We start from the raw sequence: 15,229 nt of genomic DNA on the forward strand, positions 1-15,229 counted from the left end.
AGTACTTTGGGCGGGTGTACAGCGGGCGGGAGTACAGCGGGCGGGAGTACAGCGGGCGGGAGTACTTCGGGCGGGTGTACAGCGGGCGGGAGTACAGCGGGCGGGAGTACTTCGGGCGGGTGTACAGCGGGCGGGTGTACTTCGGGCGGGAGTACAGCGGGCGGGAGTACTTCGGGCGGGTGTACAGCGGGCGGGTGTACTTCGGGCGGGTGTACAGCGGGCGGGTGTACAGCGGGCGGGTGTACTTCGGGCGGGAGTACAGCGGGCGGGTGTACAGCGGGCGGGAGTACAGCGGGCGGGTGTACAGCGGGCGGGAGTACTTCGGGCGGGTGTACTTCGGGCGGGTGTACAGCGGGCGGGTGTACAGCGGGCGGGAGTACTTCGGGCGGGTGTACAGCGGGCGGGTGTACAGCGGGCGGGAGTACAGCGGGCGGGTGTACAGCGGGCGGTTGTACAGCGGGCGGGAGTACAGCGGGCGGGAGTACTTCGGGCGGGTGTACAGCGGGCGGGTGTACAGCGGGCGGGAGTACAGCGGGCGGGAGTACTTCGGGCGGGTGTACAGCGGGCGGGTGTACAGCGGGCGGGAGTACAGCGGGCGGGTGTACAGCGGGCGGGAGTACAGCGGGCGGGTGTACAGCGGGCGGGTGTACAGCGGGCGGGAGTACAGCGGGCGGGTGTACAGCGGGCGGGAGTACAGCGGGCGGGAGTACAGCGGGCGGGAGTACTTCGGGCGGGTGTACAGCGGGCGGGTGTACAGCGGGCGGGAGTACAGCGGGCGGGAGTACTTCGGGCGGGTGTACAGCGGGCGGGTGTACAGCGGGCGGGAGTACAGCGGGCGGGTGTACAGCGGGCGGGAGTACAGCGGGCGGGTGTACAGCGGGCGGGAGTACTTTGGGCGGGTGTACAGCGGGCGGGATACTTCGGGCGGGTGTACAGCGGGCGGGAGTACAGCGGGCGGGTGTACAGCGGGCGGGTGTACAGCGGGCGGGAGTACTTCGGGCGGGTGTACTTCGGGCGGGAGTACTTCGGGCGGGTGTACTTCGGGCGGGTGTACAGCGGGCGGGAGTACAGCGGGCGGGAGTACTTCGGGCGGGAGTACTTCGGGCGGGTGTACAGCGGCCGGGAGTACAGCGGGCGGGTGTACAGCGGGCGGGTGTACAGCGGGCGGGTGTGCAGCGGGCGGGAGTACTTCGGGCGGGTGTACAGCGGGCGGGTGTACAGCGGGCGGGTGTACAGCGGGCGGGAGTACTTCGGGCGGGTGTACAGCGGGCGGGTGTACAGCGGGCGGGAGTACAGCGGGCGGGAGTACTTCGGGCGGGTGTACAGCGGGCGGGTGTACAGCGGGCGGGTGTACAGCGGGCGGGTGTACAGCGGGCGGGTGAAGATAGGGCACAGTTTGAAGGGAGCAGCGATGTCTCCCGTGTCACGGCCAAAATTCGTCCCATCACCAACACCACCAGAGATATAAATAAATAGATTCTGGTCATTGATCTCATTGCTGCTACTGGGATCTTGCTGTGCATGAATCTGTGACTGTGCTTCAGTGTATGTGAAGCGCTTTGGAATATTGCTGAGCCAAACGGACGGGTTACCGTGGAAACACGAGAGACCAGTTTGTCTATTTCTCTCTCTCTCTCAGACGATGGTTAACTGGTTTTTCTCGTAGTTTGAGAGGTCACTGTACTGATGCTCATTGGGAAAAGCTCTTTCTTTGGTTAAATATTTGTGAGGTGGGACTCGGTTAGTTGTTAAATTACTGTTTGTGCCTCCTCAGGATGTATCTCCAAATCTGTGCTGTTATTCTCGTGCTGTCTGGATTGGGAAAGGCCCATCATGCTGCAGGTAAGGACAGATTTGTGAACGGGACAGAGATGGAGAGAGAGAGAGAGAGGTGGACAGAGAGAGAGAGAGGTGGACAGAGAGAGAGAGGTGGACAGAGAGAGAGAGAGGTGGACAGAGAGAGAGAGAGGTGGACAGAGAGAGAGAGAGGTGGACAGAGAGAGAGAGGGAGGGAAATAGACAGAAATAGACAGAGAGAGAGAGAGAAAGTGACGGAGACAGAGAGACAGAGAGAGACAGAGACAAAGAGGGAAATAGACAGAGAGAGGGAAATAAACAGAGAGAGAGAGAGAGAGAGAGAAATAGACAGAGAGAGAGAGAGAGACGCACAGAGAGAGAGAGACAGAGAGAAAGGAAGAGAGAGACAGAGAGAGAGAGAGGAAGAGAGACAGAGAGAGACACAGAAAGAGAGACAAAATCTGCCCGAAGATACTGTACAGATGAACACAGGCCTCCGACACTGCGAGCAGGCGGGCGCCGGCCTCCTTGGGTGAGGTCGGAATTGGGCTTAGATTCTGGTGCCCTCTGTGCCCACCATTGCCCACTGCCGAGGCTCACATTTGAGGAGTGGCTACTGTGGTGAGGGGCCCGAGAGCAGGTGACACGACAACAACAACAACTTGCAATTATAACTCATCTCTAACGTGCGTCCCGAGGAGCTTCACAGGAGCGCAATCAGAAAAAAATTTAACACCGAGTCACGTAAGGAGATGCTGGGACAGGTGACCAAAAGCTTGGTCGAAGAAGTAAGTTTTAAGGAGTGCCTTAGAGGCGGGGAGGTTTAGAGAGGGAATTCCAGAGCTTAGGACCGAGGCAGCTGAAGGCACGGCCGCCAATGGTGGAGCGATTAAAATCGGGGGATGCGCAAGAGGCCAGAATTGGAGGAGCGCAGAGATCTCGGAGGGTTGTAGGGCTGGAGGAGGTTACAGAGACAGGGAGGAGTGAGGGTCATGGAGGGATTTGAAAATGAGGATGAGAATTTTAAAATCGAGGCGTTCCCGGACCAGGAGCCAATGCAGGTCAGCGAGCGCAGGGGGTGATGGGTGAACGGGACTTGGTGCGAGTTAGGATACAGGGCAGCAGAGTTTTGGATGAGCTCAAGTTTACGGAGGGTGGAAGATGGGAGGCCGGCCAGGAGAGCATTGGAATGGTCCAGTCTGGGGGTAAACTGTACCTTGCCAGGAAGAGGTCGACAGGGAAATAACAGGGTGTTTATTTTAATGTGTTGTGCAAGTTATGGGACACTGTGTGGAACCACCTGTGAGTCTCTGTGTTTGACTTTTAGACTTGAACTTGGGCTTGCAAGGAAGAGCCACTCAGTCGAGCGTGGACAACTTCCTCGGAAATGCGATCAATGCAGTGGATGGGAACCCGAACACCGACTGTAGTCTGGGATCATGCTCCATTACCGCCACGGAGCAGGAGCCCTGGTGGAGGTTGGATTTACTGAGTGCCTACGAGGTGACCAGAGTATCTGTCACCAACAGGGCCGACTGTTGCACGGGGAACCTGAATGGGGCGGAAATCCGAATCGGAGACTCGCTGGTTAATTACGGCAAATCCAATGCCAGGTAAACTCCAGCTACAGACAAACACGCACAACGGGCAAACTCCAGCTACAGGCAAACACGCACAACGGGCAAACTCCAGCTACAGACAAACACGCACAATGGGCAAACTCCAGCTACAGACAAACACGCACAACGGGCAAACTCCAGCTACAGGCAAACACGCACAATGGGCAAACTCCAGCTACAGGCAAACACGCACAATGGGCAAACTCCAGCTACAGACAAACACGCACAACGGGCAAACTCCAGCTACAGACAAACACGCACAACGGGCAAACTCCAGCTACAGACAAACACGCACAACGGGTAAACTCCAGCTACAGACAAACACGCACAACGGGCAAACTCCAGCTACAGACAAACACGCACAACGGGCAAACTCCAGCGACAGACAAACACGCACAATGGGCAAACTCCAGCTACAGACAAACACGCACAATGGGCAAACTCCAGCTACAGGCAAACACGCACAATGGGCAAACTCCAGCTACAGACAAACACGCAAAAAGGGCAAACTCCAGCTACAGGCAAACACGCACAATGGGCAAACTCCAGCTACAGGCAAACACGCACAACGGGCAAACTCCAGCTACAGGCAAACACGCACAATGGGCAAACTCCAGCTACAGACAAACACGCACAATGGGCAAACTCCAGCTACAGACAAACACGCACAACGGGAAAACTCTAGCTACAGACAAACACGCACAACGGGCAAACTCCAGCTACAGGCAAACACGCACAATGGGCAAACTCCAGCTACAGACAAACACGCACAACGGGAAAACTCTAGCTACAGACAAACACGCACAACGGGCAAACTCCAGCTACAGGCAAACACGCACAATGGGCAAACTCCAGCTACAGACAAACACGCACAACGGGAAAACTCCAGCTACAGACAAACACGCACAACGGGCAAACTCCAGCTACAGGCAAACACGCGCAATGGGCAAACTCCAGCTACAGGCAAACACGCACAATGGGCAAACTCCAGCTACAGACAAACACGCACAACGGGAAAACTCTAGCTACAGACAAACACGCACAACGGGCAAACTCCAGCTACAGACAAACACGCACAATGGGCAAACTCCAGCTACAGGCAAACACGCACAACGGGTAAACTCCAGCTACAGGCAAACACGCACAACGGGCAAACTCCAGCTACAGGCAAACACGCACAATGGGCAAACTCCAGCTACAGACAAACACGCACAATGGGCAAACTCCAGCTACAGACAAACACGCACAACGGGAAAACTCTAGCTACAGACAAACACGGACAACGGGCAAACTCCAGCTACAGGCAAACACGCACAATGGGCAAACTCCAGCTACAGACAAACACGCACAACGGGAAAACTCTAGCCACAGACAAACACGCACAATGGGCAAACTCCAGCTACAGACAAACACGGACAACGGGCAAACTCCAGCTACAGGCAAACACGCACAATGGGCAAACTCCAGCTACAGACAAACACGCACAACGGGCAAACTCCAGCTACAGGCAAACACGCACAATGGGCAAACTCCAGCTACAGACAAACACGCACAACGGGCAAACTCCAGCTACAGACAAACACGCACAACGGGCAAACTCCAGCTACAGACAAACACGCACAATGGGCAAACTCCAGCTACAGACAAACACGCACAACGGGCAAACTCCAGCTACAGACAAACACGCACAACGGGCAAACTCCAGCTACAGACAAACACGCACAACGGGCAAACTCCAGCTACAGACAAACACGCACAACGGGCAAACTCCAGCTGCAGACAAACACGCACAACGGGCAAACTCCAGCTACAGACAAACACGCACAATGGGCAAACTCCAGCTACAGGCAAACACGCACAATGGGCAAACTCCAGCGACAGACAAACACGCACAATGGGCAAACTCCAGCTACAGGCAAACACGCACAATGGGCAAACTCCAGCTACAGACAAACACGCACAACGGGCAAACTCCAGCTACAGGCAAACACGCACAATGGGCAAACTCCAGCTACAGACAAACACGCACAACGGGAAAACTCCAGCTACAGACAAACACGCACAACGGGCAAACTCCAGCTACAGGCAAACACGCGCAATGGGCAAACTCCAGCTACAGGCAAACATGCACAATGGGCAAACTCCAGCTACAGACAAACACGCACAACGGGAAAACTCTAGCTACAGACAAACACGCACAACGGGCAAACTCCAGCTACAGACAAACACGCACAATGGGCAAACTCCAGCTACAGGCAAACACGCACAATGGGCAAACTCCAGCTACAGGCAAACACGCACAACGGGTAAACTCCAGCTACAGACAAACACGCACAACGGGCAAACTCCAGCTACAGGCAAACACGCGCAATGGGCAAACTCCAGCTACAGGCAAACACGCACAATGGGCAAACTCCAGCTACAGACAAACACGCACAACGGGAAAACTCTAGCTACAGACAAACACGCACAACGGGCAAACTCCAGCTACAGGCAAACACGCACAATGGGCAAACTCCAGCTACAGGCAAACACGCACAATGGGCAAACTCCAGCTACAGGCAAACACGCACAACGGGTAAACTCCAGCTACAGGCAAACACGCACAATGGACAAACTCCAGCTACAGACAAACACGCACAATGGGCAAACTCCAGCTACAGACAAACACGCACAACGGGAAAACTCTAGCTACAGACAAACACGCACAACGGGCAAACTCCAGCTACAGGCAAACACGCACAATGGGCAAACTCCAGCTACAGACAAACACGCACAACGGGAAAACTCTAGCTACAGACAAACACGCACAATGGGCAAACTCCAGCTACAGACAAACACGCACAATGGGCAAACTCCAGCTACAGGCAAACACACACAATGGGCAAACTCCAGCTACAGACAAACACGCACAACGGGAAAACTACAGCTACAGACAAACACGCACAACGGGAAAACTCCAGCTACAGACAAACACGCACAACGGGCAAACTCCAGCTACAGACAAACACGCACAACGGGCAAACTCCAGCTACAGACAAACACGCACAATGGGCAAACTCCAGCTACAGGCAAACACGCACAATGGGCAAACTCCAGCTACAGGCAAACACGCACAATGGGCAAACTCCAGCTACAGACAAACACGCACAACGGGTAAACTCCAGCTACAGACAAACACGGACAACGGGTAAACTCCAGCTACAGACAAACACGCACAACGGGTAAACTCTAGCTACAGACAAACACGCACAACGGGCAAACTCCAGCTACAGGCAAACACGCACAATGGGCAAACTCCAGCTACAGGCAAACACGCACAATGGGCAAACTCCAGCTACAGGCAAACACGCACAATGGGCAAACTCCAGCTACAGACAAACACGCACAATGGGCAAACTCCAGCTACAGACAAACACGCACAATGGGCAAACTCCAGCTACAGGCAAACACGCACAACGGGTAAACTCCAGCTACAGGCAAACACGCACAATGGGCAAACTCCAGCTACAGGCAAACACGCACAATGGGCAAACTCCAGCTACGGGCAAACTCCAGCTATGGGCAAACTCCAGCTACAGGCAAACACGCACAATGGGCAAACTCCAGCTACCGGCAAACACGCACAATGGGCAAACTCCAGCTACAGGCAAACACGCACAACGGGCAAACTCCAGCTACAGGCAAACACGCACAACGGGCAAACTCCAGCTACAGGCAAACACGCACAACGGGCAAACTCCAGCTACAAGTAAACACGCACAACAGGCAAACTCCAGCTACAAGTAAACTCCCACAACAGGCAAAGTCCAACTACGAATAAACTCAAATCACAATCAAACCCCAACCACAAGTAAACACATACAACAGACAAACTCCAGCTACAAGTAAACTCCCATGACAGGAAAACCCCAACTACAAGTAAACTCTTGCATTAGGCAAACCTCAGTTACAAGCAAAATCTCACAACAGGCACACCCCAGCTATACGTAAACTCTCAGAACAGGCAAATTCGAGCTACAAGTAAACTCTCACATCAGGCAAACTGCAGCTACAAGTAAACTCCCACAACAGGCAAACGCTAGCTACCAGTAAACTCCAACAATGGGCAAACTCCAGCTACAAGTCATCTCTCAACAGGCAAACTCCAGATACCAGTAAATTCTCACAACAGGCAAACACCAGCTCCAAGTAATCTCTCACAACAGGCAAACACCAGCTACAAGGAAACACCCACAACAGGCAAAACCCAGTTAAAAGGAAACTCCCACAACAGGCACACTCCAGCTACATGTATACACTCAACAGGCAAACTCCAGCTACAAGAAAGCTCTCACAACAGGTAAACTCCAGCTACAAGTAAACTCTCACAACAGGCAAACTCCAGCTACAAGTAAATTCCAACCACAAGCAAAGTCCAGCTACAAGTAAACTCTCACAACAGGCAAACTCCAGCTACAAGTAAACTCTCACACCAGGCAAATGCCAGATACAAGTAAACTCCCACAACAGGCAAACTCCAGCTACAAATAAATTCCAACCACAAGTAAAGTCCAGCTACAAGTAAATTCCAACCACAAGCAAAGTCCAGCTACAAGTAAACTCTCACAACAGGCAAACTCCAGCTACAAGTAAACTCTCACAACAGGCAAATGCCAGATACAAGTAAACTTTCACAGCAGACAAACTCTAGCTACAAGTAAACTCTCACACCAGGCAAATGCCAGATACAAGTAAACTCCCACAACAGGTAAACTCCAGCTACAAGTAAACTCTCACAACAGGCAAATGCCAGATACAAGTAAACTCTCACACCAGGCAAATGCCAGATACAAGTAAACTTTCACAGCAGACAAACTCTAGCTACAAGTAAACTCTCACACCAGGCAAATGCCAGATACAAGTAAACTCCCACAACAGGTAAACTCCAGCTACAAGGAAACTCCCACAACAGGCAAAGTCCAATTACAAGTAAAGTCTCAACAGGCAAACTGCAGGTACAAGTAAACTCCCACAACAGGCAAACTCCAGCTGCATGTAAACTCCCAGAAGAGGCAAACTCCAGCTTCCAATAAACTCTCAACAGGCAAACTCCAGCTACAAGCAAATTCACACAACAGGCAAACTCTAACTACAAGTAATCTCCCACAATGGGCAAACTCCAGGTACCAGTTAACTCTGACAACAGGCAAACTCCGGGTACAAGTAAAATCTGAACAGGCAAACTTCAGCTACAAATAAATTCCCACAACAGGCAAACTCCAGCTACAAGTAAGCTCCCTGGCAATGCATGCTGGGTCAGTTGAAATTTTCAAGACAAGATTTTTGTCAGGCAAGACTTTCAAGGGTTTATGGAGCAAACACGGTTCAATGGAGTTAAGCCATGGAGATCAGCTATGCTCTAATTGAATGACAGAGCAGGCTCAAGGGGCTGAATGGCCTCGTCCTGTTCTTAATGTGTCTGTTGTTCCTATGTTGCTATGTTGGCAGGTGTGGAACAGTCGAGTCCATTGCGTCTGGAGGAACTCAGCATTTCAACTGCAACGGGATGGTTGGCCGTTACGTTACCGTGGTGATCCCAGGCAGGCAGGCATCTCTGGCACTGGCTGAGGTCACAGTGTTTGGGATAGAACATCACCACTGAGGAGAAGGGGAGCCCACTGACAGGGTACGTGACAGAGCAAACCGGGCCCAGAATGGCCAATCAATCCAACACAAGACAGAGATCAGTGAGTGACCCTGGGACAGAGAGTGTGATATCAGTGAGTGACCCTGGGACAGAGTGTGTGATATCAGTGAGTGACCCTGGGACAGAGAGTGTGATATCAGTGAGTGACCCTGGGACAGAGTGTGTGATATCAGTGAGTGACCCTGGGACAGAGTGTGTGATATCAGTGAGTGACCCTGGGACAGAGTGTGTGATATCAGTGAGTGACCCTGGGACAGAGTGTGTGATATCAGTGAGTAACCCTGGGACAGAGAGTGTGATATCAGTGAGTGACCCTGGGACAGAGAGTGTGATATCAGTGAGTGACCCTGGGACAGAGTGTGTGATATCAGTGAGTGACCCTGGGACAGAGTGTGTGATATCAGTGAGTGACCCTGGGACAGAAAGTGTGATATCAGTGAGTGACCCTGGGACAGAGAGTGTGATATCAGTGAGTGACCCTGGGACAGAGAGTGTGATATCAGTGAGTGACCCTGGGACGGAGTGTGTGATATCAGTGAGTGACCCTGGGACAGAGTGTGTGATATCAGTGAGTGACCCTGGGACAGAGTGTGTGATATCAGTGAGTGACCCTGGGACAGAGTGTGTGATATCAGTGAGTGACCCTTGGAAAGAGAGTGTGATATCAGTGAGTGACCCTGGGACAGAGAGTGTGATATCAGTGAGTGACCCTGGGACAGAGTGTGTGATATCAGTGAGTGACCCTGGGACAGAGAGTGTGATATCAGTGAGTGACCCTGGGACAGAGAGTGTGTGATATCAGTGAGTGACCCTGGGACAGAGAGTGTGATATCAGTGAGTGACCCTGGGACAGAGTGTGTGATATCAGTGAGTGACCCTGGGACGGAGAGTGTGATATCAATGAGTGACCCTGGGACAGAGTGTGTGATATCAGTGAGTGACCCTGGGACGGAGTGTGTGATATCAGTGAGTGACCCTGGGACAGAGTGTGTGATATCAGTGAGTGACCCTGGGACGGAGAGTGTGATATCAGTGAGTGACCCTGGGACAGAGAGTGTGATATCAGTGAGTGACCCTGGGACAGAGTGTGTGATATCAGTGAGTGACCCTGGGACAGAGTGTGTGATATCAGTGAGTGACCCTGGGACAGAGTGTGTGATATCAGTGAGTGACCCTTGGAAAGAGAGTGTGATATCAGTGAGTGACCCTGGGACAGAGAGTGTGATATCAGTGAGTGACCCTGGGACAGAGTGTGTGATATCAGTGAGTGACCCTGGGACAGAGAGTGTGATATCAGTGAGTGACCCTGGGACAGAGTGTGTGATATCAGTGAGTGACCCTGGGACGGAGAGTGTGATATCAGTGAGTGACCCTGGGACGGAGAGTGTGATATCAGTGAGTGACCCTGGGACGGAGAGTGTGATATCAGTGAGTGACCCTGGGACAGAGTGTGTGATATCAGTGAGTGACCCTGGGACAGAGAGTGTGATATCAGTGAGTGACCCTGGGACGGAGAGTGTGATATCAGTGAGTGACCCTGGGACGGAGAGTGTGATATCAGTGAGTGACCCTGGGACAGAGTGTGTGATATCAGTGAGTGACCCTGGGACAGAGAGTGTGATATCAGTGAGTGACCCTGGGACAGAGAGTGTGATATCAGTGAGTGACCCTGGGACAGAGAGTGTGATATCAGTGAGTGACCCTGGGACAGTGTGTGATATCAGTGAGTGACCCTGGGACGGAGAGTGTGATATCAGTGAGTGACCCTGGGACAGTGTGTGATATCAGTGAGTGACCCTGGGACGGAGAGTGTGATATCAGTGAGTGACCCTGGGACGGAGTGTGTGATATCAGTGAGTGACCCTGGGACGGAGAGTGTGATATCAGTGAGTGACCCTGGGACAGAGAGTGTGATATCAGTGAGTGACCCTGGGACAGAGAGTGTGATATCAGTGAGTGACCCTGGGACAGAGAGTGTGATATCAGTGAGTGACCCTGGGACAGAGAGTGTGATATCAGTGAGTGACCCTGGGACAGTGTGTGTGATATCAGTGAGTGACCCTGGGACAGAGAGTGTGATATCAGTGAGTGACCCTGGGACAGAGAGTGTGATATCAGTGAGTGACCCTGGGACAGAGAGTGTGATATCAGTGAGTGACCCTGGGACGGAGAGTGTGATATCAGTGAGTGACCCTGGGACAGAGTGTGTGATATCAGTGAGTGACCCTGGGACAGAGAGTGTGATATCAGTGAGTGACCCTGGGACAGAGAGTGTGATATCAGTGAGTGACCCTGGGACAGTGTGTGATATCAGTGAGTGACCCTGGGACAGAGAGTGTGATATCAGTGAGTGACCCTGGGACGGAGAGTGTGATATCAGTGAGTGACCCTGGGACGGAGTGTGTGATATCAGTGAGTGACCCTGGGACAGAGTGTGTGATATCAGTGAGTGACCCTGGGACAGAGAGTGTGATATCAGTGAGTGACCCTGGGACAGAGAGTGTGATATCAGTGAGTGACCCTGGGACAGAGAGTGTGATATCAGTGAGTGACCCTGGGACGGAGTGTGTGATATCAGTGAGTGACCCTGGGACGGAGAGTGTTTGGATTCTCCGCTCTTATTAATTGATGATTTGATTCTAATTCCAGGTCTCGGATGACGACTCCTGGTCTCCTGATGGTGACCGTTCCCAACGGACTGTTTGGATTGACTCGACCCGTCTCTCCTCCTCCCCCTCTGTACCTATCACTCCCTGTTATCACTCACCCTGTATCAATCATTGGTTGCATCACTGACTCAGTCCGTCCTGTAACATTCTCTTTAACGGTTGTGGTTTTGGGATATTAGTGGTTTAATAAACGCATTGTAACTGTCCTCCTGTGTCTTTGTTGATGGAATGGTTTTGGGATGAACTGTGAGTGGGGAAATAAGTCAGGATGGTCAGACTGGGAATTGTACGGAAGGTGGAGTCCTGGAATTACCGGAATGTTCCGAGCCTCCCTTCCCCCTCTCGTCGTAACTCCAGCGGGAACGGATATCCCGGATACCCCAGATCAGGCCCTCCTGGGGTTGCCGACTCTGGTTGGGCATATTCTTGGAGGTTTCATCACGTGACTTCCCACCGCCAACCGCCTCACCCAGTCAAACAGCCTCCGCACCCCCCCTACCCCCCTCCCCCAACATCGCCAATATTTTTATATCTGAGGAACAGAAGTGTTCAAAGGAAACGAAGACCACACACAATCTTGTTCAGTGCTCCCTGTGATTCCTCTCCCCGGGGTGTTTTGTCTCCCAGCGAGTGTCCTGGAGATCAATCTTCAATTGCTGGAGACTCCAGGACCAATCCTGGTGAATTAGCAACCCCCCGCGCCCCCGCCCCGGTCCCCATCGGCCCTTCCCTCCCAGTGGTTCCCCTGGGTCTGGCTGTGGGGCCAAGCGGTGCAGGAGGAGTGGGGGAGGGGTGAGCGGGGGGTCCAAACCTTGGAGCATCTGCAGCCCCACCCTGGGATATTCCAGGCCGTGCGCTGGGGGTTTGGATGGCCGAGTATCGAGGGGTGATTGGCTGCAGGATTTGGGGCCCACCTGTGGTTCCCAGGCCTGGACCTCCAAAATTGAGCACATTTCTTTGAGGACGTTTCAAGCTCCATTTAAAGGGGGAGGAGCCGGAGGTAACCTACCTCCGGCTCCTCCCCCATCCCCTCCCCCATCCCCTCCCCCATTCCCCTTCCCCTCCCCCTCCCCCCTGGTCCCAACACCCCTCTCACCGCCCCCCCCCAAACCTGTCCCCCTCCCCCTCCACCCTGGTCCCAACACCCCTCTCACCCCCCCCCCCAAACCTGTCCCCCTCCCCCTCCACTCTGGTCCCAACACCCCTCTCACCCCCCCCCCAAACCTGTCCCCCTCCCCCTCCACTCTGGTCCCAACACCCCTCTCACCGCCCCCCCCAAACCTGTCCCCCTCCCCCTCCACTCTGGTCCCAACACCCCTCTCCACCGCCCCCCCACCCCCCAAGACCTCCCCCCTCCCCCTCCACTCTGGTCCCAACACCCCTCTCTCCACCGCCCCCCCCACCCCCCAAGACCTCCCCCCTCCCCCTCCACTCTGGTCCCAACACCCCTCTCACCACCACCCCCCACACCCCCAGACCTGCCCCCTTCTCTCCCCACCGTGGTGGGCGCCCGACCTCCCCCTGACCTCTCCAACCTTGACGGGGTCAGCGCCGGAGGTCACCGGGGATCCTGACTGGGGGTCAAAGGTTGCAGGTTTCAGGTTCCCAGTAATGAGACTGAATGAGGTTGAAATTATTGATTACTCACAATGCTGATGTCCCGACTCTCTCTCTGCCGGGGGCGAAACCGGTCCTCGATGTCGAACGTGTCGGCAGTCCCGGTTTAGACCGCACCCGATTGCCTTTTAATAAAACAGGCCAGTGTAAACACGGGCTGCAGATTCCCTGTCATTTATTTTAACACAAGAACATAAGAAATAGGAGCAGGAGTAGGCCAATCGGCCCCTCGAGCCTGCTCCGCCATTCAATAAGATCATGGCTGATCTGATCCTAACCTCAAATCTAAAGAACACAAGAAGTAGGAGCAGGACCCGGCCACTCAGCCCCTGGGCCCTCTCCGCCACCCACAGGGCATTGACCGATCCAAACTCAGCTTCATGTCCAATTTCCTGCCCGCTCCCCGTAACCCCTAATTCCCTTTACTTCTAGGAAACTGTCTATTTCTGTTTTAAATTTATCTAATGATGTAGCTCCCACAGCTTCCTGGGGCAGCAAATTCCACAGACCTACTACCCTCTGAGTGAAGAAGTTTCTCCTCATCTCAGTTTTGAAAGAGCAGCCCCTTATTCTAAGATTATGCCCCCTAGTTCTAGTTTCACCCATCCTTGGGAACATCCTTACCGCATCCACCCGATCAAGCCCCTTCACAATCTTATATGTTTCAATAAGATCGCCTCTCATTCTTCTGAACTCCAATGAGTAGAGTCCCAATCTACTCAACCTCTCCTCATATGTCCACCCCCTCATCCCCGGGATTAACCGAGTGAACCTTCTTTGTACTGCCTCGAGAGCAAGTATGTCTTTTCTTAAGTATGGAGACCAAAACTGTATGCAGTATTCCAGGTGCGGTCTCACCAATACCTTATATAACTGCAGCAATACCTCCCTGTTTTTATATTCTATCCCCCTAGCAATAAAAGCCAACATTCCGTTGGCTTTCTTGATCACCTGCTGCACCTGCATACCAACTTTTTGATTTTCTTGCACTAGGACCCCCAGATCCCTTTGTACTGCAGTACTTTCCAGTCTCTCGCCATTAAGATAATAACTTGCTCTCTGATTTTTCCTGCCAAAGTGCATAACCTCACATTTTCCAATATTATATTGCATCTGCCAAATCTCCGCCCACTCACCCACCCTGTCTATATCCCCTTGCAGGTTTTTTATGTCCTCCTCACTCTCTACTTTCCCTCCCATCTTTGTATCATCTGCAAACTTTGATATGTTACACTCGGTCCCCTCCTCCAAATCGTCAATATAGATTGTAAAGAGTTGGGGACCCAGCACCGACCCCTGTGGAACACCACTGGCTACTGGTTGCCAGTCCGAGAATGAACCATTTATCCCAACTCTCTGCCTCCTGTTCGATAACCAATCCTCCACCCATGCCAGAATATTACCCCCAATCCCGTGATTTTTTATCTTAAGTAATAATCTTTTATGTGGCACCTTGTCGAATGCCTTCTGGAAGTCTAAATACACTACGTCCACTGGTTCCCCTTTATCCACCCTGTACGTTATATCCTCAAAGAACTCAAGCAAATTTGTCAGACATAACTTCCCCTTCATAAAGCCATGCTGACTTTGTCCTATTAAATTATGCTTATCTAAATGTTCCGTTACTGTCTCCTTAATAGTAGACTCCAAAATTTTACCCACCACAGATGTTAGGCTAACTGGTCTATAATTTCCAGCCTTCTGCCTACTACCCTTTTTAAATAATGGTGTTACATTAGCAGTTTTCCAATCTGCCGGGACCTCTCCTGAGTCCAGGGAATTTTGGAAAACTATCACCAAAGCATCCACAATCCCTACTGCCACTTCCCTCAAGACCC

The 15,229-nt window shown here is 52.8% G+C and overlaps 1 protein-coding gene across 4 annotated transcripts in view; it reads left to right on the forward strand.

Moving 5' to 3' along the window:
• The window catches only part of LOC137300050 (fucolectin-1-like), a 433,112-nt gene extending 421,132 nt beyond the window's left edge, over window positions 1–11,980 (forward strand). For 2 of the 4 annotated variants that reach the window (XM_067969150.1, XM_067969155.1), the window contains exons 2-5: window positions 1,773–1,842; window positions 3,125–3,410; window positions 8,907–9,084; window positions 11,755–11,980. In XM_067969150.1, coding sequence (XP_067825251.1) covers window positions 1,776–1,842; window positions 3,125–3,410; window positions 8,907–9,060 — 507 coding nt within the window. In that variant the 5' untranslated portion in view covers window positions 1,773–1,775 and the 3' untranslated portion in view covers window positions 9,061–9,084; window positions 11,755–11,980. The remainder of the gene's footprint in view (window positions 1–1,772; window positions 1,843–3,124; window positions 3,411–8,906; window positions 9,085–11,754) is intronic. The other 2 variants (XM_067969167.1, XM_067969161.1) reach the window with 1 other exon arrangement.
• The last annotated feature ends 3,249 nt before the right edge of the window (window positions 11,981–15,229 follow it).

Source organism: Heptranchias perlo, chromosome 2 (assembly GCF_035084215.1).
Source record: "Heptranchias perlo isolate sHepPer1 chromosome 2, sHepPer1.hap1, whole genome shotgun sequence".
NCBI classification, from domain to species: Eukaryota; Metazoa; Chordata; class Chondrichthyes; order Hexanchiformes; family Hexanchidae; genus Heptranchias; species Heptranchias perlo.